The sequence below is a fragment of the Sus scrofa genome, chromosome 15, assembly GCF_054392235.1.
Source record: "Sus scrofa isolate SSC_HxYL_T2T_F1_AM1 chromosome 15, Sscrofa_HxYL_maternal_Yorkshire_Landrace_v2.0, whole genome shotgun sequence".
NCBI lineage: Eukaryota > Metazoa > Chordata > Mammalia > Artiodactyla > Suidae > Sus > Sus scrofa.
The window spans coordinates 134,523,300-134,539,893 of NC_139397.1; the positions used below are offsets into that span (position 1 = coordinate 134,523,300).

The 16,594-nt window shown below is 55.4% G+C and overlaps 1 protein-coding gene across 17 annotated transcripts in view; it reads right to left on the minus strand.

Moving 5' to 3' along the window:
- The window catches only part of TNS1 (tensin 1), a 245,059-nt gene that overhangs the window by 199,056 nt on the left and 29,409 nt on the right, over positions 1-16,594 (minus strand). For 7 of the 17 annotated variants that reach the window (XM_085000339.1, XM_085000341.1, XM_085000338.1 and 4 more), the window contains exon 1: positions 11,259-11,470. The exons of the other annotated variants lie outside the window; for them this stretch is intronic. In XM_085000339.1, the coding sequence (XP_084856465.1) occupies positions 11,259-11,291 (33 nt within the window). In that variant the 5' untranslated portion in view covers positions 11,292-11,470. Of the gene's footprint in view, positions 1-11,258; positions 11,471-16,594 lie in introns of those variants that run through there. 17 annotated transcript variants of the gene reach the window in all.

Sequence of the window (16,594 nt, forward strand, 5' to 3'; positions counted from 1 at the left end):
GAGACGACCAAGCACAAAGAGAGGATGAGAGAGATTAGATAGAAACGCACAGAGACTATAAAGGGAACCAGAAAATCAAAGGGGGACAGACAGACAAAAGGACACAGGAGCCAGCTGGAAGGGGCCCCTCAGGTCTGGGAAGATCTGAGCATCAAAATACCTAATGACAGTAATGGCTTGAATGAGCCCATACTGATGATTCGAAATAAGTGAATACATTGAAAATCTGATGACGATGGGGGTATTTACGAGTCTCGAATCGCCTCCCTACATCATGCTTATAAATCACAAAGGGAGAAAAAGTCACTTTTCCTGGCAGATTCAGCTTAATCAAATGATCAAAGTAACGTCACCAGTAATGGGAGGAATGGAGATCCCGCGCATGGGTGGAAGAGGGGGGCGGACTGAGAATAGGGCATCGCTTTTGCGATTCTCCTGCCAAAGAGACACAAGCTGAATCTAATCATGAGGAAACATCAGACCAACCCCAGTGGAGGGACAGTCTACCAACTAAATGGCTTTATATAATCTTCCAAAGTGACAAGGTCACAGAAGTCAGGGAAAGGCTGAGGAAATTTCCAGAATGAAGGACACCAAAGAGACATGACAACCACATGCCTCAGCTGATTCTGAACTGGATTCTTTCCATGCCCCTAAAGGACGTCACTGGGACAACTGGCCAAACTTTTGTGGGGTCTGAGGATGAGAAGGTAGTCACGCATCAGTGTCAATTGCCTGACCTGCTGGGTTAGGTAGGAAATGTTCTTGCAGGAAAATAGGAAAGTATTTCGGGGTGGTAGGGCAATGTGTCAGCAACTTACTCTCAGAGCTCGGGGGGGGGAAAAAAAAGTCCTTTGCACTGCATTTGCAACTTTTCTGAAGTTTTGGTTTGTCTCCAAATTCAGAGAGATAAAGCCCAGAGCAGAGAGGGGTGGAGCGAGGAGAGGGGTGCAGGAGCTCAGCAGCGCCCTCTGGTGGCTTGTCCAGGCAGCAGGGCCCAGGTTCCCGGATTCCAGAGATTTCCTTCTTAGAGCAATGCTTCCAGCTTCAGCTGGGGTTGGGATGAGGGTGGGGACCCGGAACTACCCAGTTCTAGACTTGATTCTGTGTCCCCCATCCCACAAGGAGGTCCCCTCCACTCTGGGGACTCACCTCCCCCGTTTCCCCGTCTCAGTCCCTGGCTGGAGCCTTCTGAATGATCTCTGTCACAGACATTGCCAGAGTGGGGACGCAGCACCACGTCAGCTTCAGTATCCCAGCCTAGGATGGGAGGACGAGCCGGGAGGGGACTTGGGGTTGAATTTTTAAGGCAGGAAGCCTTAAAGCCCAATTATCTCGGGCCAACCCTGTCCTGCAAAGCCTGCCTCTCCTACCCCACTACGTCGGCAGAGCTCGCCATTCCAGCTTATGCTCTTCTCTGCCTACACCCCACATCCAGCCCTTCTCCCAAAGCCTAGGGAAAGAGGCCTCCTTACAGCATTGCTGGCCATGGAATCTCCCCAGAGAGGGTCCAGGCTGTCCAACAAACAGACAGGCAGTGGGCGGAGACTTCCCGGATGCCAAGCAAACACCTAGGCCTCACCGCTGGGCCCTGGGCTTGCCTGCCCTGCCTGGCCACCCCCATCAAGTCAACTTTACAAAACCTCCCCCCCCCCGCCCCCCGCATGGGCTTGGACAACAGAACAGGGTTCAGACACCTCCTCTGGCCTCGATCACAGCCCCTGGGTGATGGCCCAGCGCACTCCTGCCCCTCCCCCACTCTGTCCTGGCCCTCTGGCTCAGGGAGCACTGGGATAGGAGTCTAGAGACCAGCTTTCTAGGATGGTAGCCTTGAGAACATTAGTGGGCTTCTTTGGGCCTCAGTCCCCAGATGGAAATAGGGGTTTGGACAAGACCGTCTGTGTGTACCCAGTGCAGGGGAAATAATGGGCCACTTTGAGATGAAGGGACTGTAGGATCTGGGGTGGGACATGCTGATGGTTACAGAGAGACGGATGTCTCATGAGACATCACTCCTGCATAAGAGGCGAGAGAACCCCAGTGGGAGCCAGGAGACCAGCTGGGCCACGCCCAGACAAGTGACTCCAGATTGTGACCTTGACTCTGCCAACCTTGGCTTCCCGGCTCCACTCTGGGATGGCTGGTAATCTTGGTGAAAGCATCACTGGAGTTCCCGTTGTGGCTCAGCAGGTAATGAACCCGAATAGCATCCATGAGGATGTGGGTTCGATCCCTAGCCTCGCTCAGTGGGTTAAGGACCCAGTGTTGCTGTGAGCTATGGTGTACGTCACACACAGCTTGGCTGGGATCTGGTGTTGCTGTGGCTGTGGTGTAGGCTGGCAGCTGTAGCTCTGATTTGACCCCTAGTCTGGGAACCTCCATATGCCATGGATGCCGCCCTCAAAAGGAAAAAATAAATTTAAAAAAAGAAAAGCATCACCCACAGAGGTCTGAAGTTTTCCCAGAATGATGGAGGAGGAAGTCTAGGGTGGGTAGCCTCTGACCTTCAAAGAGCTGAAGGAGGAGTTCCCATGATGGCACATCAGAAACGAATCCAACTAGGAAACATGAGGTTGCGGGTTCCATCCTTGGCCTTGCTCAGTGGGTTAAGGATCCGGCATTGCCATGAGCTGTGGTGTACGTTGCAGACGAGGCTCGGATCTGGTGTTGCTGTGGCTGTGGTGTAGACCAGCGGCTACAGCTCTGATTTGACCCCTGGCCTGGGAATCTCCACATGCCACAGGTGCAGCCCTAAAAAAAAGCAAATAGCTGAAGGAGCCGTCACTGTAAGAAGCAGTCAGACACAATCTGTGAAGTTACTGATGGCGAAACAAAACCCTGGGTAGAAGCTGCCAGGACACGTGATTCGATTCAAAGGGAAACAAGAACATCCCAACCATCGCACATCAAAATCCAGAGGAAGAAGATACACGAGAGTCTAGTACCCACCCTGCCCTGCAGGCACAGGCAGAGGACGTGAACAGCCCATAAGCACCAAGCTCAAGGGTAACGGCCTGTTATGACAATGATCATCATTTTCCCTGACAAGTGGCAGACAGCCTCCCAAAGCACACCCGGCCCTCCCTTGCTGGATGAGCTCCTAACGGACCTGGGGGAACCTCGGGGCAGCGAGGCTTGGCCCCAGGAGGAGCCGCCTGGTCTTTCCAACAGCCACCTTCCTTGAGAGTCAGAGCCCAGAAAAGGAAAGGGGTCCCAGCCGGAAGTCATTCTTCCCCACCCTCGGAGCCCAGAACCCTACCCCTGTGACAAGCACACTCAGCATCCGAGGGCTTTCCTGGCCTTCCTGGGGATCTGTCCTCCCAGCCTCCCTTCAGCCAAGCTGTCTGTCAGAGGGGTGTGGCACTTTTGGCTTGGGCAGACTTGGCGAGAGTCTTTGGCCTTGGGGTGGGAATGGCTGTTTGCTGGTTCCTCCCTGCCCCGTGGGGCAGAGCGCAGTGGGGTGGGAGTGGTGATGGAAGGGAACCACTAACCCTGGGGGTCCTCCAGTTCACGAGCTCCTGCCCCCTCCCCGAGACACTTCCCCAGCCCACTCAGCTCCCTGGGACCAACACTAGGAGCCCTGGATGATGAGAGTCACCAAAAAGCAGGCCTGTTGTGGCTCAGCCGGTAACAAACCCAACCAGCATCCATGAGGACATGGGTTCGAACCCTGGCCCCGCTCAGTGGGTTAAGGATCCGGCATTGCCGTGAGCTATGGTTTAGGTTACAGACACAGCTCAGATCCCACATTGTTGTGGCCTGTGATATAGACCAGTAACTCTAGCTCCAGTTGGACCCCTAGCCTGGGAACTTCCATATGCCTAAGATGTAGCCCTAAAATAAATAAATAAATAAAATAAGCAGGCCTAGGATAGACCTGGAAGTCATTCGGTCCCTTCCCTGCCTCCCAGCCATCCACCCCTCCAGGTCTCATCACCTCGGATTGGGATGCCAGGACCTGGAGGGCATCAACGGTCATTTCTAAGCAGAAGACTGGGATGGCCGGTTGAGCTGCAGACTGGCTCTGGGAGTGCCCCCCCCCCCGCCCGCCAACCCAGCGCCTCAGATGTGAACTCCCGCCACCCCCACCTCACCCTCACATATTCACCCGAGTTCCTTACCACCCCCCATCTCCTAGCCAGCAAATGTCCTGACCGAATTCTTGGTCACCCCGGGTGGAAAACTCTGAGTCACCTTCGGCTCCTCCTGGCCCTCCGCCCTCCAATCCAACCAGTTGCCAGCCTCTGTAAATTTTGCTTCCTAAATACTCTCTCGGCCCTCCTGTGCCCTGTCACTTCTGCCTGGGCTGTTGCCACAGCCTCCTGCCCCACCTGCCCCTCCTCCCCATGCAGCTTCTAAGGAACACAGCTCTATGGGGTCACTGACAAGCCCACTCACTCCAAACTGCTTCCATGCCTTCCCACGCATCCAAGATAAAACCTACACTCCCTTGAGTCAGCAAGGAAGCAGCCTTGGTCCATATCCCACACACCCGGCTGTCTCAGTCCCCACCCCCAACTCCCCAACTCCCTGCCTGCATCCACCTCTGAGCCTCTATCTGCTGTTCCCTCTTCCCAGAATGCCCTTGCTCCCTGTAGCTGGTCAAGCTTCGAGGCATCCTTGAAGGCCTCAGGGAGATTTTCCCAGATACTCTTCTCCAGCCTCTGTCACAATCAGTCTCCTGGGAGTTCTCTTGTGGCTCAATGGATTAAGGACCTGGCGTTATCACTACAGTGGCTTGGGTTGCTGCTGTGGTGTGGGTTTGATCCCTGGCCCAGGAACTTCTGCATGCTGCAGGCATGGTCAAAAAAAAAAAGTCCATCTCCCCATCCCTGTCTTCTTTTTTCATTGTAAAAAGTTTCAAAGCTCCAGGAAAGAAGAAGAGGCATATACCCTTGCCCTCAATTCACCAGTTGTTAACATTTTGCCGCTTTCGCCTGAGCTCTTCCTCTGTCTCTGTCCCCTACCTCAGCCCAATATAATTATACCCTCGGGAAATTCGACATGGATAGAATACCATTATCTAATATTCAGCACATGTTCTAATTTCCCCTTTTGCCACAATAACACATTGGAACTGGCTTTGTATTTGTTTTTTATTCTTTCTGGTTTTTTGGATTCATGAGCCGATCAAGATCCTGCACTACATTTAGCTGCTGGCTTTCTTTCCTCGCCGTTCATGTGGACACATGACTCCACCTTTTCATTTCATTTTATTTATAATTTTTATTTTTTTATGGCCACATGCACAGCATATGCAAGCTCCTGGGCCAGGGATTGAATCCAAGCCGCAGCTGTGGCAACACCAGGTCCTTTAACCCACTGCGCTGGGCCAGGAATTGAACCCACACCTCAGCAGCGGTCATATTCTTAACCCACTGCACCACAATGGGAACTCCCTGGTTTCTTTTATGACACTGACTTTTTTGAAGAGTCTGGGGTATTTCGCAGAATGGGCCTTAGTGTCTGGATTTGTCTGGTCATTTCCACATGATTCAATTCAGCTAAGCACCACCCGGCAGCCCTTTCTTTCCTCAGTTTCTCGTGTTTGATGCTCTGTCACAAGGCACTGCAATCTGACTGGTCCCTGCTCCCCCTCTTGTTAGCAAGGTGACTCCAGGCAAGTTACTTCACTTTACTAATCTGTTAAGAGGGCTAATCATGGCAACTGCTCCTAGTTTGTGAGGATCAAAGGAGACAATGCCTGAAAAGCTGCTGGAACAGAACCTGGCACATAGTAAGCACTCCCTAGACGTGCCTCTGACTGTGTGATGCTTGTGCGTGCAGGCCAGTCCCGTGCACCCACATCTGCACGTATTTCTGCTTTTGCTCCGTGTCCCCTGTGTCCAGAAGCGCGTGAGCCTAAAACAAGTCAGAAGGAGTGGCCTCCTGACCTTGGTTCCCTCCAGTGTAATTGCGTCCACCCACTGTCCTGCCTTCAGTGGACAGAACCTCAGGCTCGCCCCATTCACTCGCCACAGACACCAGGCGCTGGCATCACCTGGCTGAGGAGTAGCCCTGGACTCCGCGGGAGGGAGGATGCAGAGAGTGGCTTTAACTGAGCCCCTCATGTCACAGAGAACCCCTTGGGCCCTGGAAAGCCCAGGATTCTCCCCAGTAGCCCTCAGCTTCCTGAGCTGGATCTTCTCTCTCCATCAGCCCTCCTCTCTCTCCCTCTCTCCCCTCGGCTCCTTCATAAACCACATCCCAACATCTCTGCACATCCAGTCCCAGGTCCCCTTATGAAGCGGAAAGTCACCGTCTTGAAGTCACCTCTCAGAGTGGAAGGGCACAGAGGTACACGTAGTCTGAGCCCCCAGCAATGGGCCTTGTGCCTCTGGGAAAGGCTGGCACAGATTCGTCACTGAATCATCGCAACATCCCATGATGAGGCTGAGGAACGTGCTCTGGGAGACACAGGGAGGGCAGGATGGAACGAAGATTCAAATCCAGATCTTTCTGAGACAAGGTCCCCAAGTCCCCGACCACAGCACAAGCATCATCCCCAGGGTGTGTCAGCAGCTGCCGTCTGTGTCCTGGGGGAGCCCTGGCGGTTACATCATCATGATTGCTCTGTTCAAAGGCCGTCTACTGGCCAGTGCACCCCATCCTCTCACCCTCAACTCTTCCTTTTTTGGGAGGGTGCACCCATGGCATATGAAGTTCCCTGGCCACAGATCGAACCCATGCCACAGCAGTGACATGCTGGATCCTTAACCCGCTGAGCCCTCAGGGAACTCCTTTCTCAACTATTCTTGCTTCCTGCACTTGGAGTTCTGAGGTCTCAGCTTCATCTGCGGATCTACTTTAAAGTTGACCTCCTGGAGTTCCTGTCATGGCTCAGCGGAAACAAATCTGACTAGCAGCCATGAGGACACGGGTTCGATCCCTGGCCTTGCTCAGTGGGTTAAGGATCCGGCATTGCCATGAGCTGTGGTGTAGGTCTCAGATGCAGCTTGGATACCGCATTGCTGTGGCTGTGGTGCAGACCAGTGGCTACAGCTCCATTTGACCCCTAGCCTGGGAACCTCCATATGCCGCGGGGACAGCATTAAAAAAAAAAAAAAAAAAGTTTTCCTTCTGAGAAGTCTTTCCCCGCATGTCCCTTCTCCTCCAAGCTGGGCTAGGTCCCTCCTCACATGTCCCCACAGTTTTGCTCTTGGTAACCCTCATCTTATTATAATCATTTGCACAGTATCTATAAGCTTCTTGAAGCAAGTCTGAGCCCATAATCACTTGTGAGGTGGATGCAGGGGAACACGGGTGGGTGGGCACTTAGACGGCCAAATGACCGGACAGTTTCTCCGTGACAGTGCTTCCCCGACACCATTCCTATCCCTGGGCTGCTCACCCCCAACCTCTCGACCCAGAGCTACAAAGCCCCCGGCCCGTACCCTTCCTCTTTTCAGGAGCCCAGAACCCGGTGGCCACGTGGCCCCTTGGGCAGGCCACACCCCCTCTGTGGGTTGCCTTCACCTTGGCCGGAACCTGGCATCAGCCCTCCCTGCCCTTGCCCCCTCACACAATCACAGTGAGGCTCAAATGAAAGGGTATAAGTCGAGGAGCTGGACACAGGTAAGGCACAGAGAGCCTGCACGGCTCTGTGTGTTCTGGGCCTTCCATCATCTCCACACCCCCATCTACCCTGCCCTGAAATATTTCCAGAGTGGAAACCCTGGATGGGGGAGCAGGAGAAGGAGGTCCTAGTCCGGACAACTTGCTGCGTGGTCTTGAAAACGCACCATCATATAAAAAGAGCTCTTATTGAGACAGAGATATTATTCTAAATGCATTGGCTCATTTATTTTTATTTTTTATTTTTTGTCTTTTTGTTTTTTTAGGGCCACACCCGTGGCATGTGGAGGTTCCCGGGCTAGGGGTTGAATCGGAGCTGTTGCTGCCGGCCTACACCAGAGCCACAGTGACACCAGATCCGACCTACACCACAGCTCACGGCCACGCCAGATCCTTAACCCACTGAGCGAGGCCAGGGATCAAACCCGCAACCTCATGGTTCCTAGTCGGATTCATTTCCGCTGCTCCAAGATGGGAACTCCTATTGGCTCATTTAAAACTTAACACCCCAAGAGGTAGCTGGGGCATCTGAGAACCAGAGATATGCAGCTACTTGCCTGAGGTCACAGAGCTCCCCTGTGACAGGGCCAGGACGAAACCCAGGCACCAAGCTCTCGGCCAGCATGCCACACTTCCTCTGAGCACTGCAAAAAAACAGCATTTCTCCCCAACTTTCTGCCTCAGACGTCATCTTGAAAAATTTGGCAAAAGGAGTGTTTTCTTTCAAACCCTGGTCAGGGTCATGCTGCCGCTTAGCTCCCAAGCCCTCGGTCGGGTCCCCCCACCCCCACCTTGGGCATGGCCCCCCGCCCCGAGGCCAGCGAAAGTCCAAAGAGAGTGAGTTCAGGCCAGAGGGGTCAGAGTGGGGTCTACAGGTCAAGAACTGCACACCAGGAAACCGGGAGCTCACAAAGACCCTCTGACAAAAATGTGTGCTTAGCGCTGGGAAGCACATGAGCTCCAGAAAAGAGAACGCTTCATTGTCTGCAGCTGGAAGTGGCCTCAGAGAACAGCATCCAGCCTTCTCTGAGGTCCAGAAAAGTCATGACGAGCCTGAGGCCACACGGCTTGCTCAAGGCCAGGCCAACGCTGTACTTGGCCCCCAGTCAGCCTCTTTCAGCCCCACCTAACAAGCCCCTTCCCAGTTCCTGAGAACGGAGTGAGCCGCCCTCGAAGGAAGGCTCTGCAGCTCTAACTCCACGGGCCGGCGCAACACCAAAAAGCCTCAATTAATAGGCATGTAATTATTTTCTCAATAAACCATACTCGGGGAGCCCTGGATGAGAAAATCAAATTAGGCACCATATATAGCTAAGCTCCTTAGCTAATGAAGTGATTTTTTTCTTCCTAGAGCTTGTCAAAACCATGCACCACAGAGAGATGACCTCTGGGGTGACAGGACTGTAGCTATTCGTCATCGGGAGATCCTTCCCCACAGCGGGGATGGAGGGGATCCCGTGAGCCAAGCAGGGGGTCGCGGAGTGGGGGAGGGACCGGCATTTCCTGAGTACCTACTGCATTACCTGGGTACCTGGTCTCTTGACAAATGGTGTCTCTGTCCTCACCCCAGCCAGACAAGGGCTGTGCTTTTCTCCCCACTTTGCAGAGCAGGAAACCGAGGTTCAAGAACGGAACTGCCAAACCCAAGTCTACCCACCTGATCAGTGACAGAATCAGGATCCGAGCCTAGCCCTGGGTGGTGCCAAAGTCCACACACCTCCCACCCACAGAGCAGCAGCCCCCTGAGCAAGGTCTCCAGGATCTCTGTGCCCCCCTCCCAGTAACTGGCGCCGGCTAGCCCTCCACTCCCTGCTGCAAACATATCCCCCAGGCCCATAGAAGCCCACCTGAAAAGGGGGAAGGCTACTGATACAACAGCCTCGGACAGCTGGAGGGACAAGAAGCTTGTCAGGGCCAGGACTGTGCCCCCAGGCCAGTTCGCACTCCTCCAGGCTTGCCCCCACCCCCCACCCCTGGGGATGGGCATCCAAGCCAGAGCTGGAGGGACAGAAAACACTCCTCTGCCCAGCCCACTCCCACCAGCCTCTTTCCATTCCCACAGGAATGTGGCTGTTTGGCTGCCCCCACTTCCCCCAAGAACTGGGGATGGATGGGCGGGAAGGCACTAGGAGAGAGGGCAGGAAAAGGACCAGTGGGAGGGCCTTAGAGATGCAGCAGCATCCACACCTCCCTTGGTCCCCAGACCCCTTTCCCAGCTCTCGGGGACAGGGCATTCATGCTTCCTTCCGGGGCCTCCCCTGCACCCCCTACACACACACAGACACACACACACACACACACACACACACACACACACAGAAACTGAGGCTCGCCATCCACAGCAGCACATCACCCCTAGAAGCCTACCTGCCATCCTTTCCACTGGGGGGCTCCCTTCCTGCCCATCTCTACCCTCAGCCCGCTCCACAGGCCTTCCAGAGCCTAAAGAGATGAACTTGGCCAAGGCTCCCATTTTACAGATGTCCGCACCAGCCCGGCAACCCCCTGAAGCATCCTCTGTGCAGGACGCTCCAGACACCTTCACTCAATTACTCAGACCCACGCCTGCACCCAGGCCCCACATGACACCCAAACACCCCTCATACCAGCCCCCTGCCCTTCTTGGCCCCAAGTACACCTGGCTGCCCAAGGCTGGTCTCCCATCACCGTCCTTGGCCTGGGCTTGCCTAGGCGGAGGAGGAGGGCTGTCCCCAGGACCAGCCAGAACAGAGAAAGGGGCAGGAAAGGCCACATCTGGATCCTGGGCCTGAAGCCCCCTCCCCCAAAGCAGCCCTCACTCTCTTTGAGACCAGCATTCGCCTCAGCCAGGGATGACTCCCTCGCCCTCCTGACCCCCCGGCATGCCTTCGCCCAGCCCAGACAGCGGCAGAGCCCCTCAGAGGAAGGGGTCTCCCCGCCCCCTCCCCTCCTGCAGCAGCCAGCCCCCTCCCAGCCCCCTCTCTCCCAGGAGCCTCTGCCCCTGACCCACCTCAGGATTTTCAACCCTCACCATGCGGCCCCCGGGCCCTGCCTGCCCAGCCCTCAGGCACCCCACCCCAACACACGCCTTCCCGAATCTGTGGCCACAAAAGGGGAAAGAGGAGCCCATGGCTTCCTCCTCGTAAGGATAGGAGGGTGGTGGAGGGAGGGACAGCAGCGTGGAAAAGCTGAGATTGGGAGAAAAGTGATGGAACCCAGCAGAGCCCCCCAGGCCCAGCCCGGCTCTTCCAGATTACAGCTTCTAGGTCAATCCCCCACGTTCCCCAGGCGCCAACCGCTGCCCCCTCCTCACACTGAGCAACTGAGGGGTGAGGAATTTGCACCCCTATAGGGGGTGAGGGTGGGGGTGGAAGTGGAGATAGGAGAGACTCCCCCAAGAAACAGACTTTTTGATGGCTTCCTTCTACTTAGAGCTCCAGGACTCAACTGGGGACGGGAGCAATGGGGAGGGGGGACCCCCCGACCAGTAGAACCAGGGCCTGGGCCTCGTTAATGCGGAAGGACGCAGGCTAAGGGGCTACTCGGGTCCGTCTTTCCTTCTGTGCCTCAGAGGCAAAGAGGGCCCCTCCTTCGGCACCAATATTTCCCTCATCCCACCCCCTGCCCCAGGCTCTCAGCCTAAGGCTAAGGTCAAACTTGGGGAGGCAGGGTTCCGAACTTCTAGCTAACGCAACCAGACCTACCCAGAGCATGCAGGACAGACAGATCCACGTCATCTTCGGTGGGTCTTGTCCCCGGGGCCACGCCCAGGCCCTGCAAAAGGTCCCCCTGGTCTCGCAGCTCCCAAAGAGCAGGCAGAAGGGAGCTCGGAGTCTGTGGCGGCTGCTCTGGCTCAGCTAGCATCTGTCGGCCGCTCGCCCTGCCTGCCTGCCTCCAACTCACCCTCCTTCTCCTCCTCCTCCCCCCACTCCACCCCCTGGTCCCAGCCTCCAGTCTCCTCCCTCCTCCCAACGCCACTGGTGGCTTTGGGGGGGGGGGTCAGAAGCCCTGCTCTGCAAGGGGTGGGAAGGAGGCAGAGCAAAGGGACAGCCCCTCCCCCCAGAAGCCACCCCCCGACACCACCCTGCACCCCAACCCCAGACACACAACCCCTGGGAGCCACCAAGCCTCCACCTGCCTTCTGGTTTGCTCTGACCCTGCCAGGGCCGGAGTCCACTCTACTTACAGCAGACCCCCACCCCAGACTATTGATGGATGGACAGACAGACTTGGGACGGCGCAGCCCGCCTGTGCTGGGGTTCCTGGGTGCTGTCCCATCTGTGAGGACACACACTGCCCTCCTGCCCTCGACACACACACTCACTTGCAGACCCTTAGCTAGGTCTGGCCCTGGTGCCCATTCCGCAAAGCTCAGAGCCCGCCCGTGCCACGCTTCCCTCAAGAGAAACCAGGCCGGAGAACAGCCCTGCCTTCTTGGCTGTGGACTGCGTTCCAGTTTCTTTCCTACTTTTTTTTCCCCCTTCTTTCTTTCTTTTCTCCAAACATCTGTCCCAGCCCTTCCTGCCCTTCTTAAAAGGAGCCCCGCTCCAGGCTCCCGCGAGAGTCTGTTTTTCTTGCCTGTGCCCTGGGCCAACATTTGGTTTGCATTTCCCCACTTCCTCCCCCCGCCTCCCCTGCTCCCCTCCCAAAGCCCAGCCTTCACCTCCCACCATTCCACAAGCCTACTTCTCCCTGCACAGTGGGCCCCCCCAACCAGCTCTCCCCTCCCCCCCACACCTTAGCCCAGGGCTAAGAGTTTGCGATCTGGGGGGAGGCGGGAGGAAGAGGGGTACAGATTCCAAATGTCTTCCCAGGGTGCACTGCAAGAGAATCTGGCAAAATCTGCCCCGGGGCCCTCATTGTCTCCATTCCCCCCTCCACCTTCCCCCCAAAACTTTCCTCTTTTGAGTTCTGGCCACAGCTGGACCAAGTGAGGGTGGGTGGGGCTGATGAATCACCCGCTCTATTTTTTGGAGCTTTCCGAGGGAGAGAGAAAGAGGGATCGGCCCCACCCCCTTCTGTAGAAACACACACCAGGACACACAGTCCAACTCACATAAACACACAGAATGCCGAGGACAGGGCCCCACCCAGAGTAGGCACTCTGAGACCGTTTTCTTAGATTGAGCAACTTGGCAAGAAAGTCCTCTTGCTTGAGCTCCTATGCACACAAACCCGCATGTAGTACGTGGCCCAGGCCACATGTAACGAGGTTAATATATCCCCCGCCCCTCTCCCTCGCTCACCCAAGAGCATGACCTTATCCCCCCCCACCCCCACCCCCTGTCAGCACCACACACAGTGCAACCCCAGGGTTCAGCCTCTACAACCAGCCTCTCCCCTCGAGTGGACCTGCCCAGCCAGGTGTGCTGGCTCCTAGCCCACAGTCCAGCCAGGACACCTACTTGGGAAATCCTAGAATGAGAGGGAAACATTCATACTTCATCTGGGCAAAGGCTACCCTGTGCAGCTGTGCAGGTTGTGCACTGCACAAGCGACTCTACTACTGAATGGTTCTGAGGAGTCAGGGGAGGACACTGAAGCAAGGTGACTGAGTGAAGAATCTTTGTTCTGATGAAGGAAATAAAGTGAGGAGTCAGGGTCCCTTCTCACATCTCTCCAAGTCCTTCTGCAGAGCTGTGGGGCAATGAAAGGTTCTGTTCCTTCCCTACATCCCTTTCTAGAACCACAATGCCCCCTGGATATCCCCTCCCAAGCCTGCCAGTTCAGCCAGCACTGAAATGGCTAATTGGCAGTTTAGCCAGCACTGAAATGGACCATTGTCCCACATGAAGTTGGCCCTGAAGCCAGGGCTGGGGATGTCCAGTGACAGATACTCCTGCAAAGCCTCCCTCTCTCCACTGGCTGGAGTGTAGGGCAATCAAGGAAGAGTGGTTTTCTTTCTTTTTTTTTTTTTCTCTTTCTTCTTTTCTTTTGCTTTTTAGGGCCACACCCGCAGCCTATGGAAGTTCCCAGGCTAGGGGTTGAATCAGAGCTTCAATTGCTGGCCTACACCACAGCCACAGCAATGCAGGATCCAAGCTACATCTGGGACCTACACCGCAGCTCAAGGCAACACTGGATCCTTAACCCACTGAGCAAGGCCAGGGATCAAACCTGCATCCTCACGGATACTAGTTGGGTTCATTATTGCTCTGAGCCACAACAGGAACTCCTAAGGAAGAATGGTTTTCAAGGGGTCTCTTTGGGATCCCCTGAGCCCAGCCTCCAGCCACCATCACCCACCCAGCCAGCCTCGCAACAACTTCAAGGACTCAGCCAGCTCAGCCTTGACACCCCAGTGGCCACTACCACCCATCTCCCTTGCCTGCTCCCACAGCCCTTTGCGCCTGGCGTCACTAGAAAATGAGCCTGCCGGCAGCTATCTTGGGAGTTCTGAGAAATCACCTTGCTGCTTCCCAGAAATGCTGAACAACAAGCCCAAAGACCAAGTCACAGCGACATCAACTTGTCTGGCCTCCCACGCAGTCCAAGGGGGCCCTGCAACCCCCAGGCCGGTTCCCTCGGCAGTGCCCTCAGCTGGAACTAGAAACAGGAGTGGAGAACCCTAGTGCTGGGGGTCCCCTCAGAGGAAACCTGCCCCCAGAATTCTCTCATCCCTCTTTTCCAAGACTGTGGGGCTCTCTCCCAGATCTTAACCTCTCACTGTCAGGAAGTCTTTCCTGCTACCCAACCAGCATCTTCTTTGTGGAATGTTCAACCCTGCCACCCAAGCTGTCTCTAACTGCATGTAATGGCCCTGTTTCAGACTTGTCACCCATTATTCATCCTTCACAGCCTGGGGCCCCCTGCCCAACCCACACATGGGGAGAGGTCCTTGGACAAGGACATGTGCTGTGTGTTGTATCCCCAGAGCGTGGCACAAGCAGGTGCCAGACATGGTTGAAGAAGCAGTGAACCAACCTACCAATCCATGGGTCTTAACATATTTTCCTATGTTTACCATCTGCTATCCCCTTGCTCAATCTTCCACCTTGCCCACTCTGGCCCCCTCGAAAGGGTGTAGGGTATAGCTCGCACCTTTGCACATGCCTGTCATACCCACCTATCTTCGGCACCATCTCTTCCTGCCACCTTTGCGCTTCTGAGCTCTCTCAGGATGCAGACTGTCCAGAGGCTAGACCGGTATTCCTCATCCTCAGAGCCCCAGCCCATGCCAGGACCAGGGTCTCACATCAGGTACGTGCTGGTGGGCAGGCTGGGCTTTTTAAGCTGAGATCCCAGAAGCCTCAGCAGCCGCACCCGCCCAGGACCACGCCACCTACTGCCCCGGCGGTTACTGCAGGGGCTGGCGCTCAATCTCGATCTCCGATCTCCCATCTGCAGGCAGAGCCTTCCTGCTCTGCCCACTGCCCCTGGCTCAGCAACCAGTTGAAGAAACAGTCAGGACTGCAGACTCTGGGGCTGGCACTGGGCCTGGAGGTGGCCCTTGCTGAGGCAGAGGGAAGGGTGAGTGAGGACAGGAACAGAGCATACGGGGCCTCATAAGCCTGAGCCTGGCCCACCCCTCTCCCACCCAGCTTCCTCACATGTGGAATGACAAAGCTGATGTCTCGAAGGTCCCTGCCAGCTCCGCCTCCAGTGAGGCCACAGATGTCCCAGGCCAAGGCCCAGCTCCCTCCAATCCATTCTTCCTATGCTTCCGCACTTGTCCATCAAATTCTTTCTCCTAAAGTGGTATCGAGTCTTTCCTTTGTCACCACTGGTCACAGAATCTGAAGCTCACAGAACATCAGAGCTGGAAAGACCTGGAGCCTTCCCAGGGGCCACAGAGCCTTCAAGGGCCCGAGAGAAGTTACATGAGGGGAGCAGCCTGGGAGTCCACTGGGACCTGCAGAGGGCAGGTCCAGCTACAGGGGACCCCACCTCTTGGCAGCAGCCACTGTGGCGTCAGTGACATGAGCCCACACTATCAAATCTATATTATCTTATAAAATATTTTATAAGACTATAAAAAATGCAAATTTTTAAATACTGATATTTTCTTTTTTTCTTTTTCTTTTTTGCTTTTTAGGGCCACACCTGCAGCATATGGAGGTTCCCAGACTAAGGGTCCAATCGGATCTACAGCTGCCAGCCTGCACCACAGCCACAGCAATGCCAGGTCCAAGCTGAATCTGCAGCCTACACCACGGTTCACTGCAATGCCAGATCCTTAACCCACTGAGTGAGGCCAGGGATCAAACCCACAACCTCATGTTCCTAGTCAGATTCATTTCTCCTGCGCCACGACGGAACTCCTTTTTCTTTCTTTAAATGATTCTGCTGGCTTACATTAGACAAGGCTGCCAGGAAGGTCTGGCTTATGGGGCACCACTCACCTAAACCAGCCCCCTCGTCTAAGGGGTGACAACACTGCAGTGGAGGGAGGGGGTGGGACCACCCTGAGGTCACAGAGCTTGGGCTCCTGGATCCCATATTTTTTCCCCAGGCACCCTGCTGTCCAGTCACTGTAGGACCAGAGTCCTGCTCTCAGCTTTCACGCCTGCAGCCCACTGCCCTCACAGGGGCGGGGGGGGAGGGGTACACACACCACAGCCTTCCTCCCTGCGGGTCCCAGGGGCCTCCAACCAAATAGGCAGGTGCAGAGCTGGTGCTGGGATTCCTCGACCATGGCCAACTGCACATCCCAACAGCACAGGACCCAGAAGTCTGACACCAAAGCCCTTGGCTATGGCATCTGTACCCTTCTACCCCCTCGGGCTCGGCCTTCCACCCCCTCCCCCACCCCAGAAAGATCAATGACACTTAAACATGGTACCACACTTGAGCCTCCTTCCAGCTCTCATTTTACAGATGCGGAAACTGAGGCACTAAGAGGCTCAGCAACTTGCTCAGAATCACGCAGCTAGTATGTGTGCAAGTGGAGTCCAGGGTGTCTGATTCCACATCTCGTGGGAGTGTAGAATTTTCCTGCTGCCTCTCTAGCAATACAGTCATCTGGGGACTAATGGCTCATGGTCCCATGTTGAGGTGACATGGAAGCTGTCCTCCCCACTCCTCATCCAAGGGCTGAAGC